The sequence below is a fragment of the Poecilia mexicana genome, unplaced genomic scaffold (assembly GCF_051168715.1).
Source record: "Poecilia mexicana isolate PSO_F unplaced genomic scaffold, ASM5116871v1 scaffold_8, whole genome shotgun sequence".
In the NCBI taxonomy this organism is placed as follows: domain Eukaryota; kingdom Metazoa; phylum Chordata; class Actinopteri; order Cyprinodontiformes; family Poeciliidae; genus Poecilia; species Poecilia mexicana.
The window spans coordinates 8,876,072-8,898,121 of NW_028263377.1; the positions used below are offsets into that span (position 1 = coordinate 8,876,072).

Consider the following 22,050-nt stretch of genomic DNA (forward strand, 5'->3'; position numbering starts at 1 on the left):
CAACAAAAACCGTCTCTAATTTACGGTAAAATACCGTCAGCTGTGGTTGCCAGAATCTCACCGTATAAATACCGTAAAATTGATTTTACGGTCAAATCCGGTATTTTACGAGTGTGGAGTACACGAGAAATTTTAATTTGTTTGGAACTTTGTTTGAATTGACCGAGATGATGACATAAAATTCTCAAAACACCATAACCAACTTCAACTATGCAGGCCCATATGTGAACAAATGTAAAATAGAACTAACTTGACACAATTAAATTAATTTGTAATTGTGAACTGAAATGAAATTAAACCTTTATGTATGCCAAACAAGTGAAATAACAGAGAAAAACAACATATAGATAAGAAAACGAAAATAAATCCAGCATAAAAACAAAGTTTTCATATCCAGTTTGAAGAGAAATAGGAAGAAGTCAAAGCTTATTAAATCCTTTACCCACAAATGCCCAAATATGTCCCACATTTTGTTTTAAATTTATTTATGTGTAATTTTGCACATGTTGTCAATATCATGTTTTACTATTTTAAATTATTAGGACTATTTTCCTTCCTATCAGTTTGTAGATATACAGTTTAGAAAAGCCCTTCTAGGAACAAGTGCTACAATTGAATTTGTTTATGTTGTGTGTCTGTCCCTTTCAAATAAACCCAATTAAAAAATTCTAAATATTTTCACATCACCGTTTCTACTCTTTCAGTCTACACCATGTTCACTAGTCTCCTGTGAAATATCCAACAAATCAACCAAAAGCAAAAGCTTTTCCTATTTTACATAATCCATTTTGTGGGCACAGCAGATCTCATACATCTAATCATGTTTACACAGGAATCATTTTCTAAAAACTAACAAACAAACAGAATAAAATATTATATAAGGCCATTATGACAATGTTTTAAATCCAGATATGTCAGCTTACTGAAAGAAACGTCCCTGTAACAAACTGCATGAGTTACTGCGTCAAACAGAGCGACATGCTGATGGTCAGGCTGTGCTGAGGTGATCAGGATGACAGAGTGGATTTAATGATGTCTCTCATCTTCCTTTTGTTTTTGCAGTACCTTATTTAAAGGTTTTTAAGTTAGTAGAACATTAACACAACATAAGCAACATGTCAATATTCCTTTGAGTTCCACCCCAAAGTTTAAAAAATTTAATCCAGGAGAGCAGAAACTTCACATTGGAACCAAAACAACTTGAAATCTGGAATCAGATTCCGGAAACTTGATGGAAATTTATTTCAATGTGAAAAGAAGGTTTTGACCCACATCACAACCGAGCCCAATCATTTCTCTCTTAACTCAGGTGAGACTCTGGACGACATAATGAATGTCTCTGTGTGTTGTCACAGACTCCAGCTGCACACCTGTTTCTACCAAAGTGTTTCCTTCCAAAGTGTTGGAAAGTTGTAGCTTTTCAGGAAACTGAATTATGGTTTTTCATCACCTTTATGCAGGGCCGGATTAGAAGGATATGTGGCCTTGGGCTGGAAACAGTTTGGTGTCCTCCCCCCCCCCCCAAAAAAAAAAAGAAAAAAAAGAGAATATTTTTCATGCAAATTTAAAACTTCCTATGTGAGATGATTAAAAAGATCTACTATGACTTCAGAATTTTCTAATGTGTGATTATTGTTTACATTTATAAAAATGTAACAATGTTAAAACTCCACACTTCATTGGGATAATCATTTTATATTTAAAATGAAGATGTGATGCTTTTTGTCACCTTCATGACAAAAACATCCCGAATCTTTGGTCATCCCAAAACTCGGAGCCCTGGGTCCCGGTTAGCCTTTTCTACAGTCCGGCCCAGACTGTAAAAGAATAAATAAATAAACAATCAGAATGAACCCAATCTGTATGAAATGAATTCATGTAAACTTCAGTTTTTTTTAATTAAGTTAGTGATAACAATCGGCTTTTCATTAAATATTCTACCGACAGGCAGCTGTCCCGTGGGATGTTTTAATTTAAGCGGACAGATCCAGTCTGGAGGGATTTTGTCTCCTCGCTGAGTCTCTCACATCCAAAGCCCAAATAAACCGGATTGCAGTGAGCATGAAACAACTTGTTAAACATGAATTAGGATGTATTCATCTCCGACTCCAACAGCGCTTTCCTAAAGATTACAAAAACACGAACAGCCAGAGGAGACTCACCCCCCACCTTCCTCTTCCTCCTCCTCCTCCTCTCCCTCCCTCCCCCATCCCTCCATCTATCCGCGCTTCCTTTCTTTCTCCTCTCCCGCTGGATGGTGCGTTAGGAGCGCGTGCAGGAAGGCACCGGGACTCTCCTTTCTTCTTCTTCTTGTTCTCGGATGGAGACGGGCTGAGCAGGGTCCAGGTCCAGTTCCAGGTCCCAGACCGGCGCAGTCCACCTCCAGCATCCCGCTGGAAGCTCCTCTCTCCGTGGAAAAGCCGCTGCTGGGAGCCGCGGAAGGGGAAGCAGCAGGAAGGGGAGACACGGTAGGTTAAGGGCCCCGCTAATGACAATAACCTGTTGTTAGTGTTTTTGTTTTCTGTGCGCGCGAGAGAAAAAACGCGGCGCAAATACAGAGAGAGGCTCATAAAAGCGACCCGGACTCTGTAGTTGGCTTGATTTTGATGGTTTTTTAATGTCATTATTACAGGAAGAACTTCATTTTATCCGCTGGTGATATATATCATCTTCTATTGTGTTCCTCTCACCTTTTTGGTTAATTGTAAATTCGATTTTTCTTTTCTTTTTTTTTTTTACGCACGAAAAAAACGCTGTGAAAGTCCTCATATATTATCTCAAAGCGCATCCCAGTTTATGTAGAATCAGATTATTACCCCCCTGTTTACATCCACATCAGAGGCTGCAGCATAAATAGCACTGACTTACTGCAATTCAATTACGGACGCAGGCTGGAGGCTTTTGATTCAGCCTTGAGGGGCTCGCGAGCGCCGCCCTTAGTCCGGACATGGTAACTGTGCAGAACATGGCTTTGACACACACCAGGATTTACTGGCCGGGCTTTTGTTTTGTCACCCATCATCATCATCATCATCAGCAGCAGCAGCAGCAGCAGCGCTCTCCCACCTCGCTGTGCGTTCAGCCCGCAGCCATGGGGAGTGTTTACGGAGATCATCACCTACTGACGTCATCCCACTTTTTTTTCTTCTTTGAGGTTTAAAATAGGATTCGGCCCAAATTAATCCTACTTGTTTCATGGTGTGAAGCGGAAGTGAAATCACACCTGCAGGGCATGCGAGGTGAGCCGGCAGGTGGGGATGTGGCAAGGATTAGGCTCACCTGTCTGTTAGCTTCAGCATCTATGTTTTGCAAAGCGGTTGTTTTATCTTTGAGTAACAAGGTTATCCTTCAAAATGTCCGGTTAACCTGAGAGAGTGAAGCTTCACCTTCAATGCGGCTTTCTGCTCAGGGGGGCAAACCACAGGGGGCTACCATGACAATTACTTGTCACTTCCACACATAGTAAACTTTTAGTTTTCTATTTTATTTACCTGTTACTCAGTCACGAATGCACACCTCCTTTGTTGCATACAACAAAAATGATCTCAGAAAAGCACCAGTAGTCGGCGGCGCTGACGTTAGCATCTGAAGGAATTATTTGGTACTACTTTCAAACAATAATTGGTGAGTTTTATGCTGCAAATTGACATGTTTTTTTTTATATATATATAAAAAATGAACGAAAATTACAATTAAAAAAAATTATCGTTCTGGATTTGGACAGAAACCTTCATCAGTCACTTTCTGAACAATTTGAAAGAAGTTTTTTTTTTTCTTTTAGGTTGACCAAAGAAACTGAAACTGACAAAAACAACAGGATGACTACATCCTGTTGTTTTTGTCAGTTTCAGTTTCTTTATTATTTATTTTACTTTGGCTGTTCGACTCCTAAATGCACCGACTGAACAAATTAAAGGTGTTTTTACATATTTGACCAAGCTTGTGAAGATATTGGTATATCTAGTTTTGCTGTACTGTTGCAGAGTTATCAAATACATTTGTGTTTTATTACATTTATGTCTACTATTAAAAAAAGAAACATTTTAAGTAAATTCAGCTCAGTACTAAACCTCACATATCTGTATCGGTACGGAAGTGACAAAAGTGGATCGGTGTGTCCCTCGTTCAAACTGAGATGAACTAAATTATTAGTTTAGTTCTTTTTCGTTTATTGTCTCACCTTACCAGCCTTCCTGCCACCCATCCATTGTCACGTTCTCATTGAGCATGCCTCTCACACATCAACACACACGCAGAAGCAAACTGTGTTTTTAATGATTCACTCAAGTTATTTTCAGCAGAGCTCTGACTGATCATTCATTCCAGCCTGCCTCCTCGCTCCCCCTTGTTTTCCTATTTTGACCCTCCTGTTGCTTCTTCTCCCTGCAGATCCTCCGTCATCCGAAGGCCTCCTGCATCCCTTCCAGGGGCGTGTCGCCGGGAGTCGTGTCCGCACCATGCTCGTGTAGCCCGCTCGGTGCCGGAGGAGTCTTCTGTAGCGCGTCGCGTCTCCATGCATTCTTCAAGGCCAGAGCTGGGCTCGGCGGGAGCCGAGCGCCGCAGGCCCGTGCCGGCCCAGACGCCCGACGACTGGGACGGGTGGAGGGATCGAGGGATCGCCGGGTGGAGGGACGCGGGGAGGGAAGGCTGGAGGGAGGGCAGGGAGAGCGGCGTGGTGCAGAGCTACAGCTTCGATTCGTACCAGCTGGAAGAGGAGGAGATCAGTAAGGATGCCCCAGAGCGAGGAGTGCTGGCTCTGTCTGAGCCCGGTGAGCACTTCTCTCTTTCTCTGAGTGTGTGTGCGTGTGTGGGTGTGCGTGTGTGTGTGTGTTCTGTACTATTTATAAAAAGACAGCAGAGGAACAAAGTGGATTTAATGTAGTAGTATATCAGGAGTTGGAGGTGCAGGATGTTAGAAATGTGAAAGAACAGCGTGTAACTCACTGCTGGAGGCACTGCTGTAAATCGTGGATGGGACGTCTTTAATTATGAGCATTTCTTGGAGATTACATCCCCACTGATCTGGTACCAAAATGAAAACACATGCACTGGGGCTCCCATATTCGAGCTGTGGATATTCCCTTGCTGTAATGACAGATCATTTCCTCTTCGTTGCATGAAATTACATCAGGAAGTTACTTTTTGAAAGTTTTTTTTTTCTTTTTTCTTATTCTTGACTGAAATAAGTCAGCAGGTCCAGGTAGCGGTGAAGGAGAGCAGCATGTTTTGTGTAAAACAAGCAGGGCAGTCCTGTTAACACATAATTGCTTTGTTGCCCGGTTACACAGGTTGTACAAAGGCCATGCTAATTAGATCATGAGTGAACAAGGGCACACAACGAGGGCGGTGGATGGATCTGCTTCTTGTTTCCTGTGTCTGTACAGCACAGCTTTAAAAATATAAAACTGTGCGATGATTAGAATTTTTTTAAACATACTATTTCTCTGGTAAATTTATTTTTTAACTGTTAGACTGGCTAATAATAACACTGGTTGGATAGCGATGAAAGGATTTCCACAGTTTCAAGAAAAAACACACTTAGATAAAATACTGCTAATTGGGTTTTGTTTGGGTTGATGACATCACAAGAAGCTAAAGAATCAAGCTAATTAGCTTGGAATCAGGTGAACGAGCAACTTTTGACAGATTTTGATCTGCATTTGAGTTGTATCGGGTTCAGCCTGCTTCCATGGTTTTTTTGTTAGCAGGTTTTGCTCACAAATTTGATGCAAACTTTTATCTGAAGCACATTTTAAAAAGGGATTTGATAGATGACATGAAATTAAAGAGAAAAACCTAGAAAAGTACAAATGGACATTGTTGGAATAACCTCCTTATCTCTTCATGTCACCAGATGGATATGCATGTTGCTGTTCTTTTTTTAAATAAAGTAATTAAAAACAAAATAACAAAGCAAAGAGAAAACTTGACCATGACAAGATGTTCTCAGTTTGACTGACTGTCCCGAAGTAGGAGCTTTAAAAACTTTACATCCTAATTTTTACTCTACACAAAAGTAGAGGAAATGTTCAGTGAGCACATTAATTTTAGCACTAATTTCAACAATGTGATGCCAAACTGCCTCCTACATGCATTGCTCTCCAGTTAAAAAGTCCCAGAAAGCTTGATGGAATAGCTAATTGGCAAGGAACCAATTCAAAATTTAATTGAGCTGTCAAACTTTAAACACAAGTGCATCAGTTTTTATGATTAATTGCGACTGGGGATGTTTCAAAGGTGACGAAGTGAGCAACACAGTGGAGGACTGAGAGTTTAAACCAGCCAGTGTTTAAGTCGGTGTGTTTCTTTCAGGAATAATTGTTTCTGGCTGGTTTTTATTGGCGGTAGGTGCAAGAGTGAGGAGTGGTAAAACCTGTCTGTGTTTAGTAGCCATTGAGAATCACTTCAGCCTAGTTTGAGCATCTAAACCATCAAACTGAAGATAAATGGTGCTCTGACATTTTTGTAGTCTTGTTCTGCAGCTCAATAAATCGCTCTAAATAGAAACATTAATAAAACCTCGAATCACTTTAGTAAATGGCCATAATTCTACATAATGCATGTGGTTTCCCATTTCTCCCAAGAACCGTGTCGCCAGGGCATTTTATATCAGAAAACAATGAAAGGAAGCAGCTAAAAAGTCTCACTCTTCTACTCATAATCTATCCAGGTTTTACTTGCGCTACAAAAACAAAAATTTTCAAATGTTTTATAATTAGTCACACCCTTCAAACTACAGATGTTTTTCACACAACAAAATGTTAAGTTGCAGAAAGACTGCCAGTTAAACTTGCTCGTGTCGTAGATGGAAGAGAAGAAAAATACCAATACACAGAACAATCTGTCATTCATTTAGCTCCTACACTTGGAAAAAACAACATGAAACCGCCACTAAGCACCATGCAGAGGAAATGTTTGGACAGATTGGTTATAATAATACAATCTGAGGACCTCAGTGGATTAACTTAATGGACAGATAAAGCAAAAAAAAAACAAAAAAAAAATTAAAGTGTATGCTGGGAACTGCTATGCTCTCAAACTGTGTTCTGGTCTCATTTCTCAGAATCTGGGAGAGAAAAGTTTTGAGCAGAGATGGTTTTTGGCGGGTGAGGAGAAATGCATTTTCATGAATCTCTTGTTTTCCGCAGAGGGTTTTCCAGGAACAGTACGCATGCTGCTCACTCTTCTCTTTTTCCTTATTGCCAAAAAGCTGCAATGCGTCCAATAGATTCCTGTGTTTTCACTTTACAACATTTCAGAGTTGTGAGTTCCAGTTCCAGATGAGCCTTCATTACCTATGTAAGGTATAATGGCATTTCTTTCTTTGGAGAGATCTAACTCTTACGTTAGCTATCAAAATGACATATTTTCATCGGAAAACAATGGAAAGGCTGGTTATATTTTAAGATTTTAACGGTTTCTGTCTCTAAAATACAAAGAAGTTGTCTAGAAAATAAATTCAGACATAAAAGGTGTCAAATATTGTGGATCTGAGATTAAGTTATCCTCCATCATCAGATCAATGGCTGCTACCTCATCCCGGACTCATCTCTTTAGAAAGCGAGAACTACTTTCCCTCCTCAGCCTGTTGTTAAATCTACTCCCTTCCAAATCATTCAAAGCTGGTTAAAGTGAGCTTACGGGATTAGAGAAGGATTATGAGCACTTCCATAAAGATCCTGCACATCACGCTTTATCCACGAAACCGATTCTGCTGGAAAACAGTCTTCAAATGAGTCCACTCGGACAGCTGGTTCCCGATCAACGACACCCCCAGCTCCACCCCCGATCCGTCTCTTATCAATGAGAGGAGCACAGATTTCCTGTGCAACAGTTGCTCCATCTGCCGCAGCAACATCCTTCATCCTCATTAGCTGCTCTGAACGTTGCCTTCATTGGCTCCAGTCCTAATTTGCAGTGGCTCTCAGTAGTGTGCACACCCCTGATTTAATGACTGTGATAAATCATTCTAAAAACTTTTTCCCTCTCATAATATCTAATCTTTCCTGTGTCCGTTTGAAAACAAACAAACAAACAAACAAACAAAAAAAATGCTCTTTTTTAAACTTTGTTTTGCTGGTACCAAGATTCTGGGAAATAAAATCTGTTTTCCAGTGCTACCAACTGTGCCACAAAACAAACGAACAAAAAATAAATAAAAGTTGAGAAAAAATGACCCCAGATCATGACTCTCCTGTTTTCCTCGTCAGACTTTGAGCAGCCGATCCCTGATGACCGTTACCATGGCATCTACTTTGCAATGCTGCTGGCTGGAGTGGGTTTCCTGCTGCCGTACAACAGCTTCATCACCGACGTCGACTACCTGCATCACAAGTTTCAGGGTATTAATGTGCACGAGGCGATGCATGCAAACGCACAACGAGTCCTCTGCACCCTCAGGAGCTCCACCTTTCTGGTGTGTTTCAGGAACATCCATAGTGTTTGACATGAGTCTGACGTACATAGTGGTTGCTCTGCTGGCTGTGATCCTCAACAATGTGCTGGTGGAGAGGCTCAGCATGCACACCAGGATTACTGTGGGTGAGTCCAGACTTTATCCAGGACTGAAGAACTTATCATAAGTGTTTCATATCAATCGATGTCAATAATTATTAGTTCGTTTTTTGTTTTAAATAATCTGAAATGCTGCCAAACTGGTGACCTTTTCTGTTTTTATCCACAATTTTCACTCTGCACTGTTGTTGTTTATTTTTAATTAGTTATGAGACACTGTGGAGAAACATGAAACTGCTGCTGCGCAAATTAATCAAGCAGGTCGTTGCTAGGTAACCATAGAGTGAATGGGTTGCTGGGTAACCAAAGAGCCAGTGGGTTAGTTGATGCCACCAACCTTGCTTAGCTCGCTGCGCCGTTTAGGTTGAATTGCTCAAGTCTTTCCTCTGCCTACGTCTCCCAGAATGCTGTGCAGTTCTTGATCAGAGTTCAGTGAATATGCTACATGCTGAATATTGAATATTCCATTGATATTGATCGTGTATCTTTAACTGAGAGTAGCTATAAAAAGATAATAACGTGTGCCATCTTTCAAAGCATTTAAAATCCTAACTAGCATAGTGCTTTCTCAAGTACAGCTCCCTTAAAATTTTTTAAAATTATGCTAAATTAATCATTGAAATGTCTTTAAAACAACTCCATATCTATGATGTGCGTAGGTTCAATTTATGACTGTGATTTTGGAGATAAGTCCATAAATGTAAAGGCTCCTCAGTAGCAGAAATGAAAGGAAAACCATCCTTGTAGCAGGAATGAAAAAAGTATAGTTCTTTAAAAAATATCTCTGAGGAGGATTTTGGTCTCTCTGCTGTTTTTCACTGCTTGAGCGCGAGCGTTCACCGCTGCACTCTGTACCTTAAAATAGCTCTGCCTGCACCCTTGAGGGAATAACTTTTGAAATGTTTCGTCTGCTCAGGAGCTTTTCTGTGTGGTTTATAAATTCGTAGCTCTGAGATTAAACTGCGAAGGCGATGATGTTCTTCAAGACGGCCTTGTCATATATTTAAATGTGTATATCTACACGCCATAGACCAGATGAGTTTAAATCATCGCTGTAACTCTGCAGGTTACATCTTAGCGTTGGGGCCGCTCATCTTTGTCAGCTTGTTTGATGTCTGGTTGGAAAAATTCACCACCAAGCAGGCTTACGTCATCAACCTGTTGTCAGTGGGAGTGGTGGCCTTCGGATGCACAGGTAGGCTATCTCTAACGTTAAACAGCTTGATCAATTTACCTAACTGGAAAGCACACATTTAGTGCAATTTCACTGAGACAAATGTAAGGATGAATGAAAATGTAATAAACAGCAAGTATTTCCGACGAAGGCACTAAAAAGAGCAAGACACAAGGAAGCAAATAAAAAGAGCAAATGAGAGAATCCGACGAGGATCGAAAGGCAACATTGTAACATAAACACTGAGGGAAGCGAAGACAAACACAATGCAGTTCTGGTAGTTAGCAGACGAAATCCAAGAGGATGGGAGAGCAGAAAGCAAGACTGACAGAGAGAAACAGATTCTGGAAGTAAAACACCCATATTTAGATCAAGTTTAAGTTTAAATAAATAATCAGGTCTCTTCAATCATATACACAAGCTTAAATCTGTGTATGCAATTAATTGTAGGTACATCACAGTTCAGTCAAGATCAGTTTGTCCTTCTTGCTCATAAAACGTGTCCAGTTTAAGGAAGCCCAGCCAACTGTATTAAAATTGTGCAGCATCATCCTACTGAGCATGCATGTGACCACAGTGGAAAGTAACAGCTCCTTTTTAACAAGCAGGAAGAGAAGACGGCTCAGAGTTAACAAGCACCGGTCGCAATCGACTCAGGTGTTAAGAAAAGAGCAGATGCACAACAACAAAAAGAAAAGTGAAACAGGAAGGACTGATGTAGGAGTATTTGTGTTGAAGAAACATGATGTTTTAGTTAGGGGTGCACCGATTTATCAGTCAGACGATTTATTGGTGCCGATTTCCTTAATTTTGGGAGATCGGTGATCAGCCGATTTTTACATGTGAAGCCGATCTTATCCACCGATGTCATCAACCTTGGCAAAGGTCTAAAAATCAACCACTATGCTTTTGTTTTCTCGTGTGAGAGGTTTGACTGACAAGCCGGCCGACCAGGTCATGTCTGCACATCTACAGTTAACAATAGTCACCCTACTGTTGAAAAGTCAGCAACTTTCTTGATATATTGAGCAACATTTCAGACAAAATAATGGCATCGGCCAAAATCGGAATCGGTAAGTTAGGCTTTTTAAAAGATTGATGATCAGCGATCAGCCAGAAAACTGCAATCGGTGCAGCCCTGGTTTTAATGGCTGCAGCAGCTCTTTAGTGGCTTCATCTAGAGAAACACAAGAAGATAGATAAGCTCTGAAACAAACAGTAGTTCAATCTATGCAATTAAAGATTGCCCAGATTGTTCACAAAGAGAGAAAACATGAAGTTATTAGCAGCTAAACTTGGACATGCAAGGCCAGGTCCAAGTTTATGATGAGAAATAACAAAGAGAGAACATGAAGCTAATTTCAGAATTAAACACGTATAGAGCAGAATTGGAGAGTAGTAGGAAAAAGCAGCAGAGTGAGGGAAAGTGTTCAGTATGAGTTCCAGCAGCCTAAATCTATAGAAACATAATAAGATAGCTAGTTGCAGCTGAAGAGCTTCATAAAAAAGGTAACGCTTTAGCCTAAAATAGGCAGGAGTTAGTTCCAGCATGACACCTGAATTATCTGCCTCCTGTTCTACGTTTAGAAACTAATAACCAGCAGTAAACCTGGTGGAGTCTGAGAGCTAAGAACTGTGTTAGGAACCATCTCTGATTTAAGATGGAGCTTGATCAGTAATATGCAAAACAAATCATTTTAAATACTATTCTGAATTTAACAAAGAGCCAAGGAAGAGAAGCTAAAACTGAAAAAATATAATTAAACTTTTGTCAGAGGGCTCCCTGAAATAACTACAGTTTTTTGGGCTTCCCACAAAAACAGATATGATCGAACAGCCTTGAGGTAACTGAGGCTTTGACAAGGCTTTATTCATCTCCTTTGGAAAAGTTATTTCAAATTTTGGTTGAAAAAAAAATCGATTTTAATAACTTAGGTGATTTCTTGTTATCGGATGTAAGTAAAAGAGGCTTTTTGCTCTATAAAATACATTTTCATGCAAATAATGACATTTTTTTGTTTTTAAGGCATTTATAAAGTTCATAACTTTAGACAAACTTTCACTCTTTTTAATAGATTTTTATTACCTGTCAGCTGTAATAGAAACAGCTGTTGTTAAGTAATCACACTGCGCTAACAGATGTCTAAAGTTGGTCAGAATGTAATTAAATATGGATATTTATGTTGGAGGATGATGAAGATGAGTTCTGCCAGATGGATCTTTGGTACAATCAACACAAAACTGGAAGGACATGTTTAGATTTTGTTGTCTTTCTGACTCTAATATGGTCTGTTTTATTGATCTGGTCACAGTCTAATTCCTGGAAATATTCTCTAAAGTTGCCTACAGAGGTCCAGGAACAAGACTGTCCCCATAAATCGTGTTGTCGCAGCATTTGGTCTCCGTTTGCACTCATAACCGCTTCCCTCTCGCTCTCCCAGTGCAGCAGTCCAGTTTCTATGGTTACATGGGGATGCTGCCCAAGAGGTACACTCAAGGGGTGATGACCGGGGAAAGTAAGTACGCTCACAAAAAAACGTAATGTTTCCACACGCTTACGTTCTCTGACCGTGGCCGAACGTTTCAGGCACGGCCGGAGTGATCATCTCGCTGTCCCGCATCTTCACCAAGCTGCTGATCCCTGACGAGAAGAAGAACACGCTGATCTTCTTCCTCATCTCCATCAGCATGGAGATGCTGTGCTTTCTGCTGCACCTCGTCGTCCGACGCTCGCGCTTCGTCCGCTACTACACCGGCCACGCCCAGGGCAAAGGTCAAGTCAAATGTCACGACCCACGGGACGCCGGGACTGGATACAGGGTCCATCACGACGTCACCGCAGAGGAAGTGATATTTGTATGTTTTTCCCCGACAACGGCACCGTAAAAATGTTTTGATTTAACTTAAACTTTTGCTGCATTTCATCCGCTAATTTGAATTTAATTAGGAATTGTTTTTTTTAGATACATCAACACGTAACAGGAAGGAAAATAATGAAAGGCTTTGACAAAATTTTGTTCAAATATTGACTTGAGCAGAGTTACATATTCTCACTCAGCCATTACTTTGTTTTCTCGCCTTTCACTCCAGTTAAAACAGCAAATCCTCTGGGGATGTTTGAATATCTAGAGCTGAATTTCTATTCTTCTTTTCCTCAAACAAAGCACAAACTCAGCCAGATTGGCTGGAGGTGGTCTGTAAACATACATTTTCATGTCCTGTTGAAGATTCTCAACTGGATTTAGATCTGGACTTTGACTGGTCCGTTCTGACACATGATTGTGCTTTGACCTAAGTCATCCCGTTGTAGCTCTGCGCCCTGACCTGAAGCTTTCCACAGGTTTTACATATCATTTTGCATGCAGGTCATAAAGTTGCATTTTGGTCTCATCTTACCAGAGAACCTTCAGAAGCATGTTTGTTTTTTGCTTCACATTTCTTCCTTTGAGCAATGGCTTTTACCTTGACTCTCTGAGTAGTTAAGCTGTGTGTCGCTTATTGTTTTCCTGATAAATCCTCACGGTTTAGGTTCACAGGAATCTCTCATGTTTGCAGCCGTATGATAGTGTAGGTATTCATAAGACATGTGGGACAGTGTTTAGTTAGACTCCTGTTTTCTAACCTAGCAGCTTCCTCCCTGATCCGTCTGCTGTGTTCAAGCTTGTCTCAATCTGAAGTGAAGCTAACGCCCTGAAAACTTTGAAAATGCACTTTACGCTTTCACCGTCGTATAACAGTTTAAGAAATCTTAAATTATGTTTTAAAGAATAATCCAGATGAATAAACATGCCTGACTCTAAATGTAAACTGAGATAACCCTTTAATTTACGACCACATGTCCTAAATTAAAGGACATGTGCTCTCTTGGGTGAATCAGCCAGTTACGGTGTAAGTTATTATTTTCTACAGTATCTCCTTTGTGCACACCACTGGAGGCGTCCATTCCTATTGGCTGGAGAAATAATAAATAGGAACTCATTTTATCTACAATCACATATATTCTTACACCCCTCTGTGCAGAGACACTCCACACTTTTCAGATGATTTTTTTGTCAATTGTTTTTAAAAAATAATTTTCCTTATTTCGTCACACTGATGCAGTTCTTCATGTTAAGTTCTCGCACCAAATCCCAGCTGAACACTTTGAAGTTTGGGAAAATGTTCAAATGGACACTTTGGAGTTTAAATTCTGTGTGGAGCAGCAGATACTCTCCCTGCTGTTGCCCTTCCACATTTTGATAATAAAACCCTGCATACAGTAAGTGTCACAACCGTAAACTATTTCAGGAGGAAACGACAGGAACTTGAACTATGCTGCTGCGTCCTTGTTGGTATCTGAGGGGAGACTTTTCCTATCAGACCTGGTTTAAAAATGCAGAGTTATTCACGGGCTGCTTTTTTTTGGCTGCCATTCAAAAAGACAAACCTTTGAGCCAAAATGAGAGAGAGAGAAAGAGAGATAGCTGTGTTATTAGGATGCGATATGAAGGACAGAACGTGACGTGGGTTGATGAGGGAAAACAGGGGTGAAGGGAAAAGAGGCTTAGGCCTTCTGAATAAAGGATCCATGTTGATTAGAATAAGAGACAGACGGAAAAGACTTATCTTTCTGAAAATGACTGCAGCGGAAAAGTGGGAAGATAAGGTGAGGGGAGAGGGCAAGAGAGCAGAAGAGCAGTCGAGACAATGAAATAGTGGGTAAAGAAAAGGAAAAAATGAAGGAGGAGAAGCAGAATTCATTTTGTAGAGACGTTTAAAGCAGAACCGGATTTCTATGTTTTAATCCCTGCATGCCATTAAGCCTGTGTCAGGCATCTAATAAAAACCCCTGGTGTTACACTGTAGTGTGTGTGTGTGTGAGATCGGGCTGCGTTTGTGTGTCCTGAAGCTGTTGCCGAGGGAAACGATGGGCTGTGCATTATGGGACAATCAGGAGTACCAGTGCTTTTTGGCGTGCATGTCTTTTTAATCAGCTAATGGATCAGTCTCTGTGTTTGTGTGTGTGTGTAATTTAGGAAACCAAAGAAAGAAGCCTGTATCAGTGTGTGTTTGTGTGTGTGTGTGTGTGTGTGTGTGTGTGTGTGTGTGTGTGTGTGTCGCTGCTAATTTGCAGTCCAGTCTGAAGACTTTCCGACATCATTAGATCACCTTGCACTCACAGCTGTCTTCTCTAATCGTCGCTGCCATAAAAAGCTGATTTCATGCTTCCAAAAAGCCATTACTAATTAAAAAACAGAAAAAATAAATAAATAAAAACTTCACTGACTCACAGGGAATAATTTTAGTCCAGTGATCTGGCTACATCTAGTGTCTAGTCACAGAAGTGAGCAGCAGATTTCTTTTGGATGATTTCGATGTTTTCCGAACGTTTGGATGAAAGCCTTGCTGTTCGTCTCCACAGGGAAACGGAGGAACGGCGCCATCTTCCTCAGAAGAAGGCCACGAGGATTTTGTGGGCGGGACTTACGTGAGATTCGACGCCCCGAAAGCCAAGATCAGGAAGAGCTGGCCCGGCGTCCGAGGTACTTCCTGTTTCAATCCTCTCACTTTTCAATTAACCCCTGACCTCCGGTTGGATTTGTGCAGAGCGTTACAGGAGAACCTTGACTCATCAGGGTTTTTTTTTAAAATTACTTAGTTAATTAAATGTGTGTGTGTGTGTGTGTGTGTGTGTGTGTGTGTGTGTGTGTGTGTGCGTGTGTGTGTGTGTGTGTTCCCCTATCAGACATGATTCTGCATCGCTACATGGTGTCACGTGTCATCTGGGCCTACATGCTGTCCATAGCTGTAACCTACAGCATCACCCTGTGCCTGTTTCCTGGCCTGGAGTCAGAGATCAGGAACAAAGCTTTGGGGGAATGGCTGCCCATCCTCATCATGGCCACTTTCAACATGTCCGACTTCGTCGGGAAGGTCAGCAGACTTTTCAGCTTTATGAAACTGTAATTCCCCTTTAGGAGACTGATTTTAACTCTGCTGAGGAAATTAGACAAAAATCTCTTAAAAGATGATAAAATAATGTAAGAGGAGTTATTGGATTACAGCTGTTGCAGTTATTTTGGGATTTTTCTTCTTGCCTTCTTGCCATCACCGTAAGATAGAGGGGTCCAAACCTTTTGCCATAAGTGCCAAAAATCCTTAAGATGAAAACATGTGAGGCCACATCTAGAAAAAAACAACTTTGTGCCATTTTAATTTTACCTGCTCAATAATACACTGGAAAAATGACAATTTTATTGAAAACAAAATAGTTGTTTCATTTGTAGAAAACCAATCAGTAAATCATTATTGATACAAAAAACATATATAAAAAAAACTCTTGCAAACTTGCATTAGTTTGAGACAGGTCAATAGTTTTATTTGTTGTTATTTGTGCGGCAATATTTACAGATCAATAAATGTAGTTACTCCAAAATTATGATCGAAAAAACCTCTTTGATAACTGAAAATAAATGTTTTACACCTGATGTTTTTTTTACAGAAGTTATTAATTGTAAAAAAAAAAATATTCCCCTACAAAATGAAAAATAATCCATCTGCATCAACCAGCTAAGCTCACAAGTTGGAAATGCATTCCTCACAACCGCTAAAATGTTCTTTATTGCAGAACATTTTAGCAAATTGTTAAAAAAAACAGCAACTTCTAAAATGACTTGGGCAATAGTTATATATCAGTATTTAGTGATCAGTTTGTCCTTTTACCAAATGTTCCTGCAGCCTTGCTTGAATTTTCCTCCTCTCTCTCTTTCCCCCTCAGATCCTGGCGGCGCTGCCGTACGACTGGTCCGGCGGCCGCCTGCTCTTCTTCTCCTGCCTGAGGGTGGTCTTCATCCCTCTGTTTGTGATGTGTGTGTACCCGGTGAGCGCGCCCATGCTGTCCCACCCGGCCTGGCCGTGTCTCTTCTCCCTCCTCATGGGAGTCACCAACGGCTACTTCGGGTCGGTGCCGATGATCCAGGCAGCTGGGAAAGTACCGCCTGAGCAGAGGGAGCTGGCAGGTGAGCAGATGAGTGGGCTGTCCGTTTGGACAGAGAAAATCAAAGATTTCTCTCTGTTTCTTTAGTGGTGCGTGTCATCTTGCATTGCTCTGAAGTAATTTTAATCAAAAATCTTCAAGATCAGATTAAAGAAAACACTGAACTTGTGTTTAGACCTGTGAACACTTTCTACTATTTTTCAGTAGAAAGAACGTAAATAGTCTGTGACAGAAATGTCACAAAGTGTCACATTTTCGTTTAAGTGAAGCCGTGTCTGTTGTTTGCCTGCTGCAGCACCAAATGTATTCTGAAATGAAAAATAAGTTAAAGCAACACAGGCCCAAAAAGATTGACGTCTCTGGCAGAAGTGCTGTGTTTAAGTTTCTGCCTAAAATCGATGTGCATTGTGGCGCCGCTACCACAGAAGCTAATACCTGAAGTCTTCCTTATTTCTGCTCTTGGGGATTCAACCAATCAGTGCCAATCAAAATAAATGCCACTCCTGGATTGGCTGCTTTGCAAACGGCAGCCAGCAACGTTTCAGCTAACATCATGACTTGACATTTCAGCTTTCCAAACCTTTTTTTAAAAAAATATGTTAGATAAGGTCTCCAGAAAAACATTCTGTGAATAACTTGAAGTTACATTCCACAGAAAAATCCACTGAGCAGCGACTGGGCCGAGGTCAGTCAGTGCGGTCTTCAGCAAGGTTCCTCTGATATGAACGTTTGTTTCATTTTGAATTTCTTTACAATGCCGCTCTGAGTTCCTGCAATCACAACCTTTAAAAACCTTTGGTGCGTTCTAGTTTCACATCTGAAAGTCTTCTTAATTACAAAATGATTCCGTTGAATAAATATTTTCTTAGGTTGCTCTTTAAGTAAAACAAAACTAGATGTTTGACCTGGAACGTCATCATAATTTTATTATTTTTCTTTTTCTTTTTTGTTGTCAGTCTTGCATTTATTTATTTTTTATGTTTTATTAGTTTCTCTCTCTCTCTCTTTGTTGCCATCAATAAGTTTTGAGCTTCTTTTACTGCTTATTATTTATATTTTATCGCTTAATGTTTTGGTGCTCACCAAAGACACTTTTTCAATGATTATGTGTTTTGCATTGTACTTTATATAAATATAGTCCCATACCAAATGAATAGTATTAAAATTTAGGTATTTTGATGAATATGAAAAATACTGAAACAGTTAAAATTATAAAGTCAGTATAATTTTTAGGAGGAACAACATGAAGCCAGTGATGAAGTGACAGTAAACCAGTAAGGCATCAATTCATGTAGCTCTATGTATTGTAATTTGCATGAATAGAAGAGTTTTTCTGAAGTGGACAGGACACCAAAGGGCTCCCGTCCTTGTAAATCCGGCCCGGTCCAGCCCACTGGTTTCCTCTCCTGTCTGGTTTCTCTCCAGTAATTTCCTGTTCTGCGTTTCTGTTTCTGCCTGCAGGAAACACAATGACAGTTTCCTACATGACGGGTCTCATGGTGGGCTCCTCTGTGGCGTACGCAACGTACAGCTTCACCCCGACGGCAGCGGGAGCGCGCCTCCCCACACATGCACCTTTCAATGCGACAGGGTACTGAATGTCCACACAGACCAAAACACACGCACGCACACGCACACACACACACACACACACACGCACACACACACACACACACACACACACACACACACACACACACACACACACACACACACACACACACATAATTATATATCTACCCATGTGCAGCAGAAGCAAGCATTTAAAGTTGTAGCAACATTTTCATCCTGTGTGGTGAAGTTTCTAAGAAGAGCAGAGTTGGAGCTGCGCCCCCCGCCAGCAGCCGGCTGAGGCCGACACGCCTGACCTTTGAGAATCGCTCGGTGAAATTACGAACGGGTCGTCTGACATTTGTAAGGTGTGACGGCGAGTCGTGTTTTACCGCGAGGAGCGGAGCGCCGTTTGTGTCGAGCGAGTTAAACTCGTCGTTTTTGATGACGTCCCAGAGCTGTTCAGAGTTCAGAGGAAGGTGGAGGGAGTCAGGGAGGTCGTTCAGGGGTCATCAGAATAACCCTTTCAGAGGCTGAAGAAATATTGATGGTGAAATAACTGCACAAACACAAAATCTTACCAAGTATTTTTGTCTAGTTTCTAGTGCAAGTATAAATAAGAGAACTATGTTCAGCAAGATAAGATCTTGTTTTAAGTCAATAATTCCCTAATATTGCTGAAAAATATTTAGGATTGTTGCTCCATTGGAAGATTATAAGTGAAATAATCTGCCAATGGACCAATGCATTTTTCCCTTATTAAAAGTTAAAATGTCTTGTTCCACTGACAGATTATTTCACTCATAACTCGTAATTTTTTAGCAATTTTAAGGAGTTATTGACTTAAAACAAGCTCCTATTTAACTTATTTACTATTTGCGTGGTAAAATTGTGTGTTTTTGCTGTGTATTTATCCATACCAGACTGACCTTAAAGCATAATTTGCCCCTGTTTTATAGTAATATCAATGATCTGAGATGTCGACATTATTATGGGGTTTATATCAGCATAAATTAGAGAATATTTCTGCTGACGGCTCTTTCAGTCATCATAGTTTTATCTATCAGCTAAACCTCCCTGGTTCTATTAAGTGCATATCTTTCATGTAAGTTGTCCAAAATCATTTGTAATATATAATTTATTCATTTATTCTTGAGGGTTTAAGACTGACGAACAAGACAGAAATGATAAAATATTAATTTTTCTAACTAATTTATGTTAACATGCTGCTTCTATTTGTTTTCATATTGACTCTCAAACACTTACCTCAATAAAGCTGTATAATAAATGTATTTCAGAATTTAAAAAAAATAAATAAATATATATATATATATATATATATATATATATATATATATATATATATATATATATATATATATATATATATATATATATATATATATATATATATTTAACTTTCCGTATTCCTACAACTGGACATATTTTAAAGCATAAAAAGACAGAAAAGTCTGTACACTAGCATGCCAGCAGTCTGGATCTTTTATGTAGCTGAGATGGACGGCTCTCATCAGCAACAGGCTGAAGAAGATGCAGGAGAAAAACATAGTCCTTTGTGTGTAAGAAGCCTTGAAATTAACCCAACAGTGGTAACATAACCTCACTGTAATCAACTGAAATTAAAAATACAGCCTTTTAATTATAGAACATTTATTCAGTAGGTTGGGGGCTGGATGAGATCGGACTGGGACTTGATCCGATCTCTGATCTGGTTGTTTTTGGCACCAGAACCCAGTGAGCAGGAAGTTAACGGAGAAAAATAGTCTCAAAGATTCACTGTTTTTTTTATTACTTATAATTATTAAATGCTATTAATATGTTTCCATGTTTGTGTTGCACGTAAATATGTGGATTTATGACGTTTTATTGAACAGTTTTATGGGACAGAGTATGAATCTCAGAGGGGCCAGTAATTGAAACACCAGTCGTTTGTGGGGTTTTTCCCTCCACTGAATAAATGTTCTCATTCTTTTAAAAATGTTCACAGTGAATTTCACTTTTAATGCTCCTGCATTAACAGTAATATGGATTTTACCTTTGGTTTTCTGGGGATGTAATGGATGTGGCCGGCCCCACGTGTGTCATCATTTACACCCTGCAAGAAAAATCAATCCATTCTAGTTTTACAGATGATTTCACATATTCTTTGGTGCCACATTGAAACATTTATATCAGTAAGCTGGAACATTTTGGGTTTAAATGTTTACAATATTTACCTTTTTCATTTCTGCTTCTAATCATTCCTTTTAACAAGCTACAAGTCCGATCTATTAAAATAGACATTTTGTTCTCTTCTAACTGAAGGATACTTAAATCTGTTATTGTTTGTCTGAACTGATGTTTGAGACCTCGTCGACTCTGAAGGTGATCTGTGGTTATCATCAACGTAAAAATGAGGGAAACAAGCGGCGTGAAAAAAAAAAGAATCAGTTGGTGCCAAACGTTTGCCTGAATATAAAGCTCTTACTATACAACATAAAATGCACTCAATACAGAATATAGTTTTTGTTTCATCAAATGTAAATTTGAATTTAGAATTGATTTTTAGGATCTGAGTGTGTGCACTGTGTTATCTACACTAATATCTGAGGAAACGTTTGTAGCTATTTGGGAGATAACCTCATTACTCTGCGTGTGTATGCGTGTGTGTATGTCCTGCTGTTAAGTGTGTGTCCTGCATCATATTTCCCTAGACCTCTCTGAACTGCAAAGTTTGAAGGTGTCTTTACTTGTTCTTTGTGAGATGTGTTGGTAAAGGACATGAAAAGTCTGTTTTGGGCATGAAAAGAAATGAGAATTGAGTGTGAGGGAAAATCCCTTTTTGTTGTAACTGTATTTTTACAAAGACCTTAAGCTGATTTACAGCTTAAAGCAACAGTTCTGGGACTTTGAATGAGGGATGGATGAAATCATATTTCTGCTTGTAAACCAAGAAGGAAATTGAGAATTTCATCAACATAGTGCAACATGATCAATTTTAAAGGTGCTGGGCAGAAAAGCCTTTCACTTTTGGTCAGTAGCGAATATCTTTCAAAAAAAACAAAAAAACAAATTGGTCATATTTGAAATACTTGTCATTATTGAACGGACAACATTAATTTAAAAATCCCCCTTTAGGAAATTTGGATTAATCATGAATAGATACTCGAGAATAATATGTGAATCTTAAATTAAAATTGTTTTGTTTTTCATAGCAACTCTCAAATCAGGACACAACTGAAACCTAACATCCAGTATGAATTAAAAATCCTCTGATTGCATTTTACCAACAGTGACGCTGTTCCACATGGAGCGCAATGGTCACCAAAGAAGAAAGAGATATTACCAAATCTCCAATTTGTTACATTTATATGGCAGTTTTGTCAGTGTGGACTAGAAAGCCGGTTTGCTAGAAAACCTAGCAAACCGGCATCCTACCCTGATATTTAAAATTGACCTTGCAGTTTTCCTGTAAGCTCAACTTTAATTTAATTTACTAAAATGGCAAATAACCATTTGAGACAAAATATCAAATAAAAAAACTGAAATTCTGCCAGGTTTCAGATGGACATTGTTCCAACTCTGACCTGCCACAACTGACACTTATGTTAGCAGAGATTATTTAGATCATAGAATATAATAATGTGAAAGCCTCACACATAACCAATCTCTATGTTACTGTGATGGTTTAGCTGCAGTATGACAATGTAGGAGATAGACTCAAGCTAAGTCTATCTCCAATTTTCTCACACCAGAATGTCTCTAGCTCTTAAACACTACTTCCAGCCAATACTGTACATGTGATGAATGGCACAAAGTCAAAACCCACAGGAAT

General features: G+C 39.7%; 1 protein-coding gene across 1 annotated transcript; it reads left to right on the forward strand.

Moving 5' to 3' along the window:
• Nucleotides 1-4,217: 4,217 nt before the first annotated feature.
• On the forward strand, nucleotides 4,218-18,871 carry slc29a4a (solute carrier family 29 member 4a). Its single transcript, XM_088008186.1, has 10 exons — nucleotides 4,218-4,769; nucleotides 8,211-8,342; nucleotides 8,428-8,541; nucleotides 9,581-9,709; nucleotides 12,130-12,204; nucleotides 12,276-12,544; nucleotides 15,090-15,210; nucleotides 15,414-15,601; nucleotides 16,446-16,686; nucleotides 18,126-18,871. Exons 1-10 carry the CDS (start codon nucleotides 4,514-4,516, stop codon nucleotides 18,260-18,262), a joined length of 1,662 nt encoding a protein of 553 aa, XP_087864312.1. The 5' UTR covers nucleotides 4,218-4,513; the 3' UTR covers nucleotides 18,263-18,871.
• Nucleotides 18,872-22,050: the final 3,179 nt, after the last annotated feature.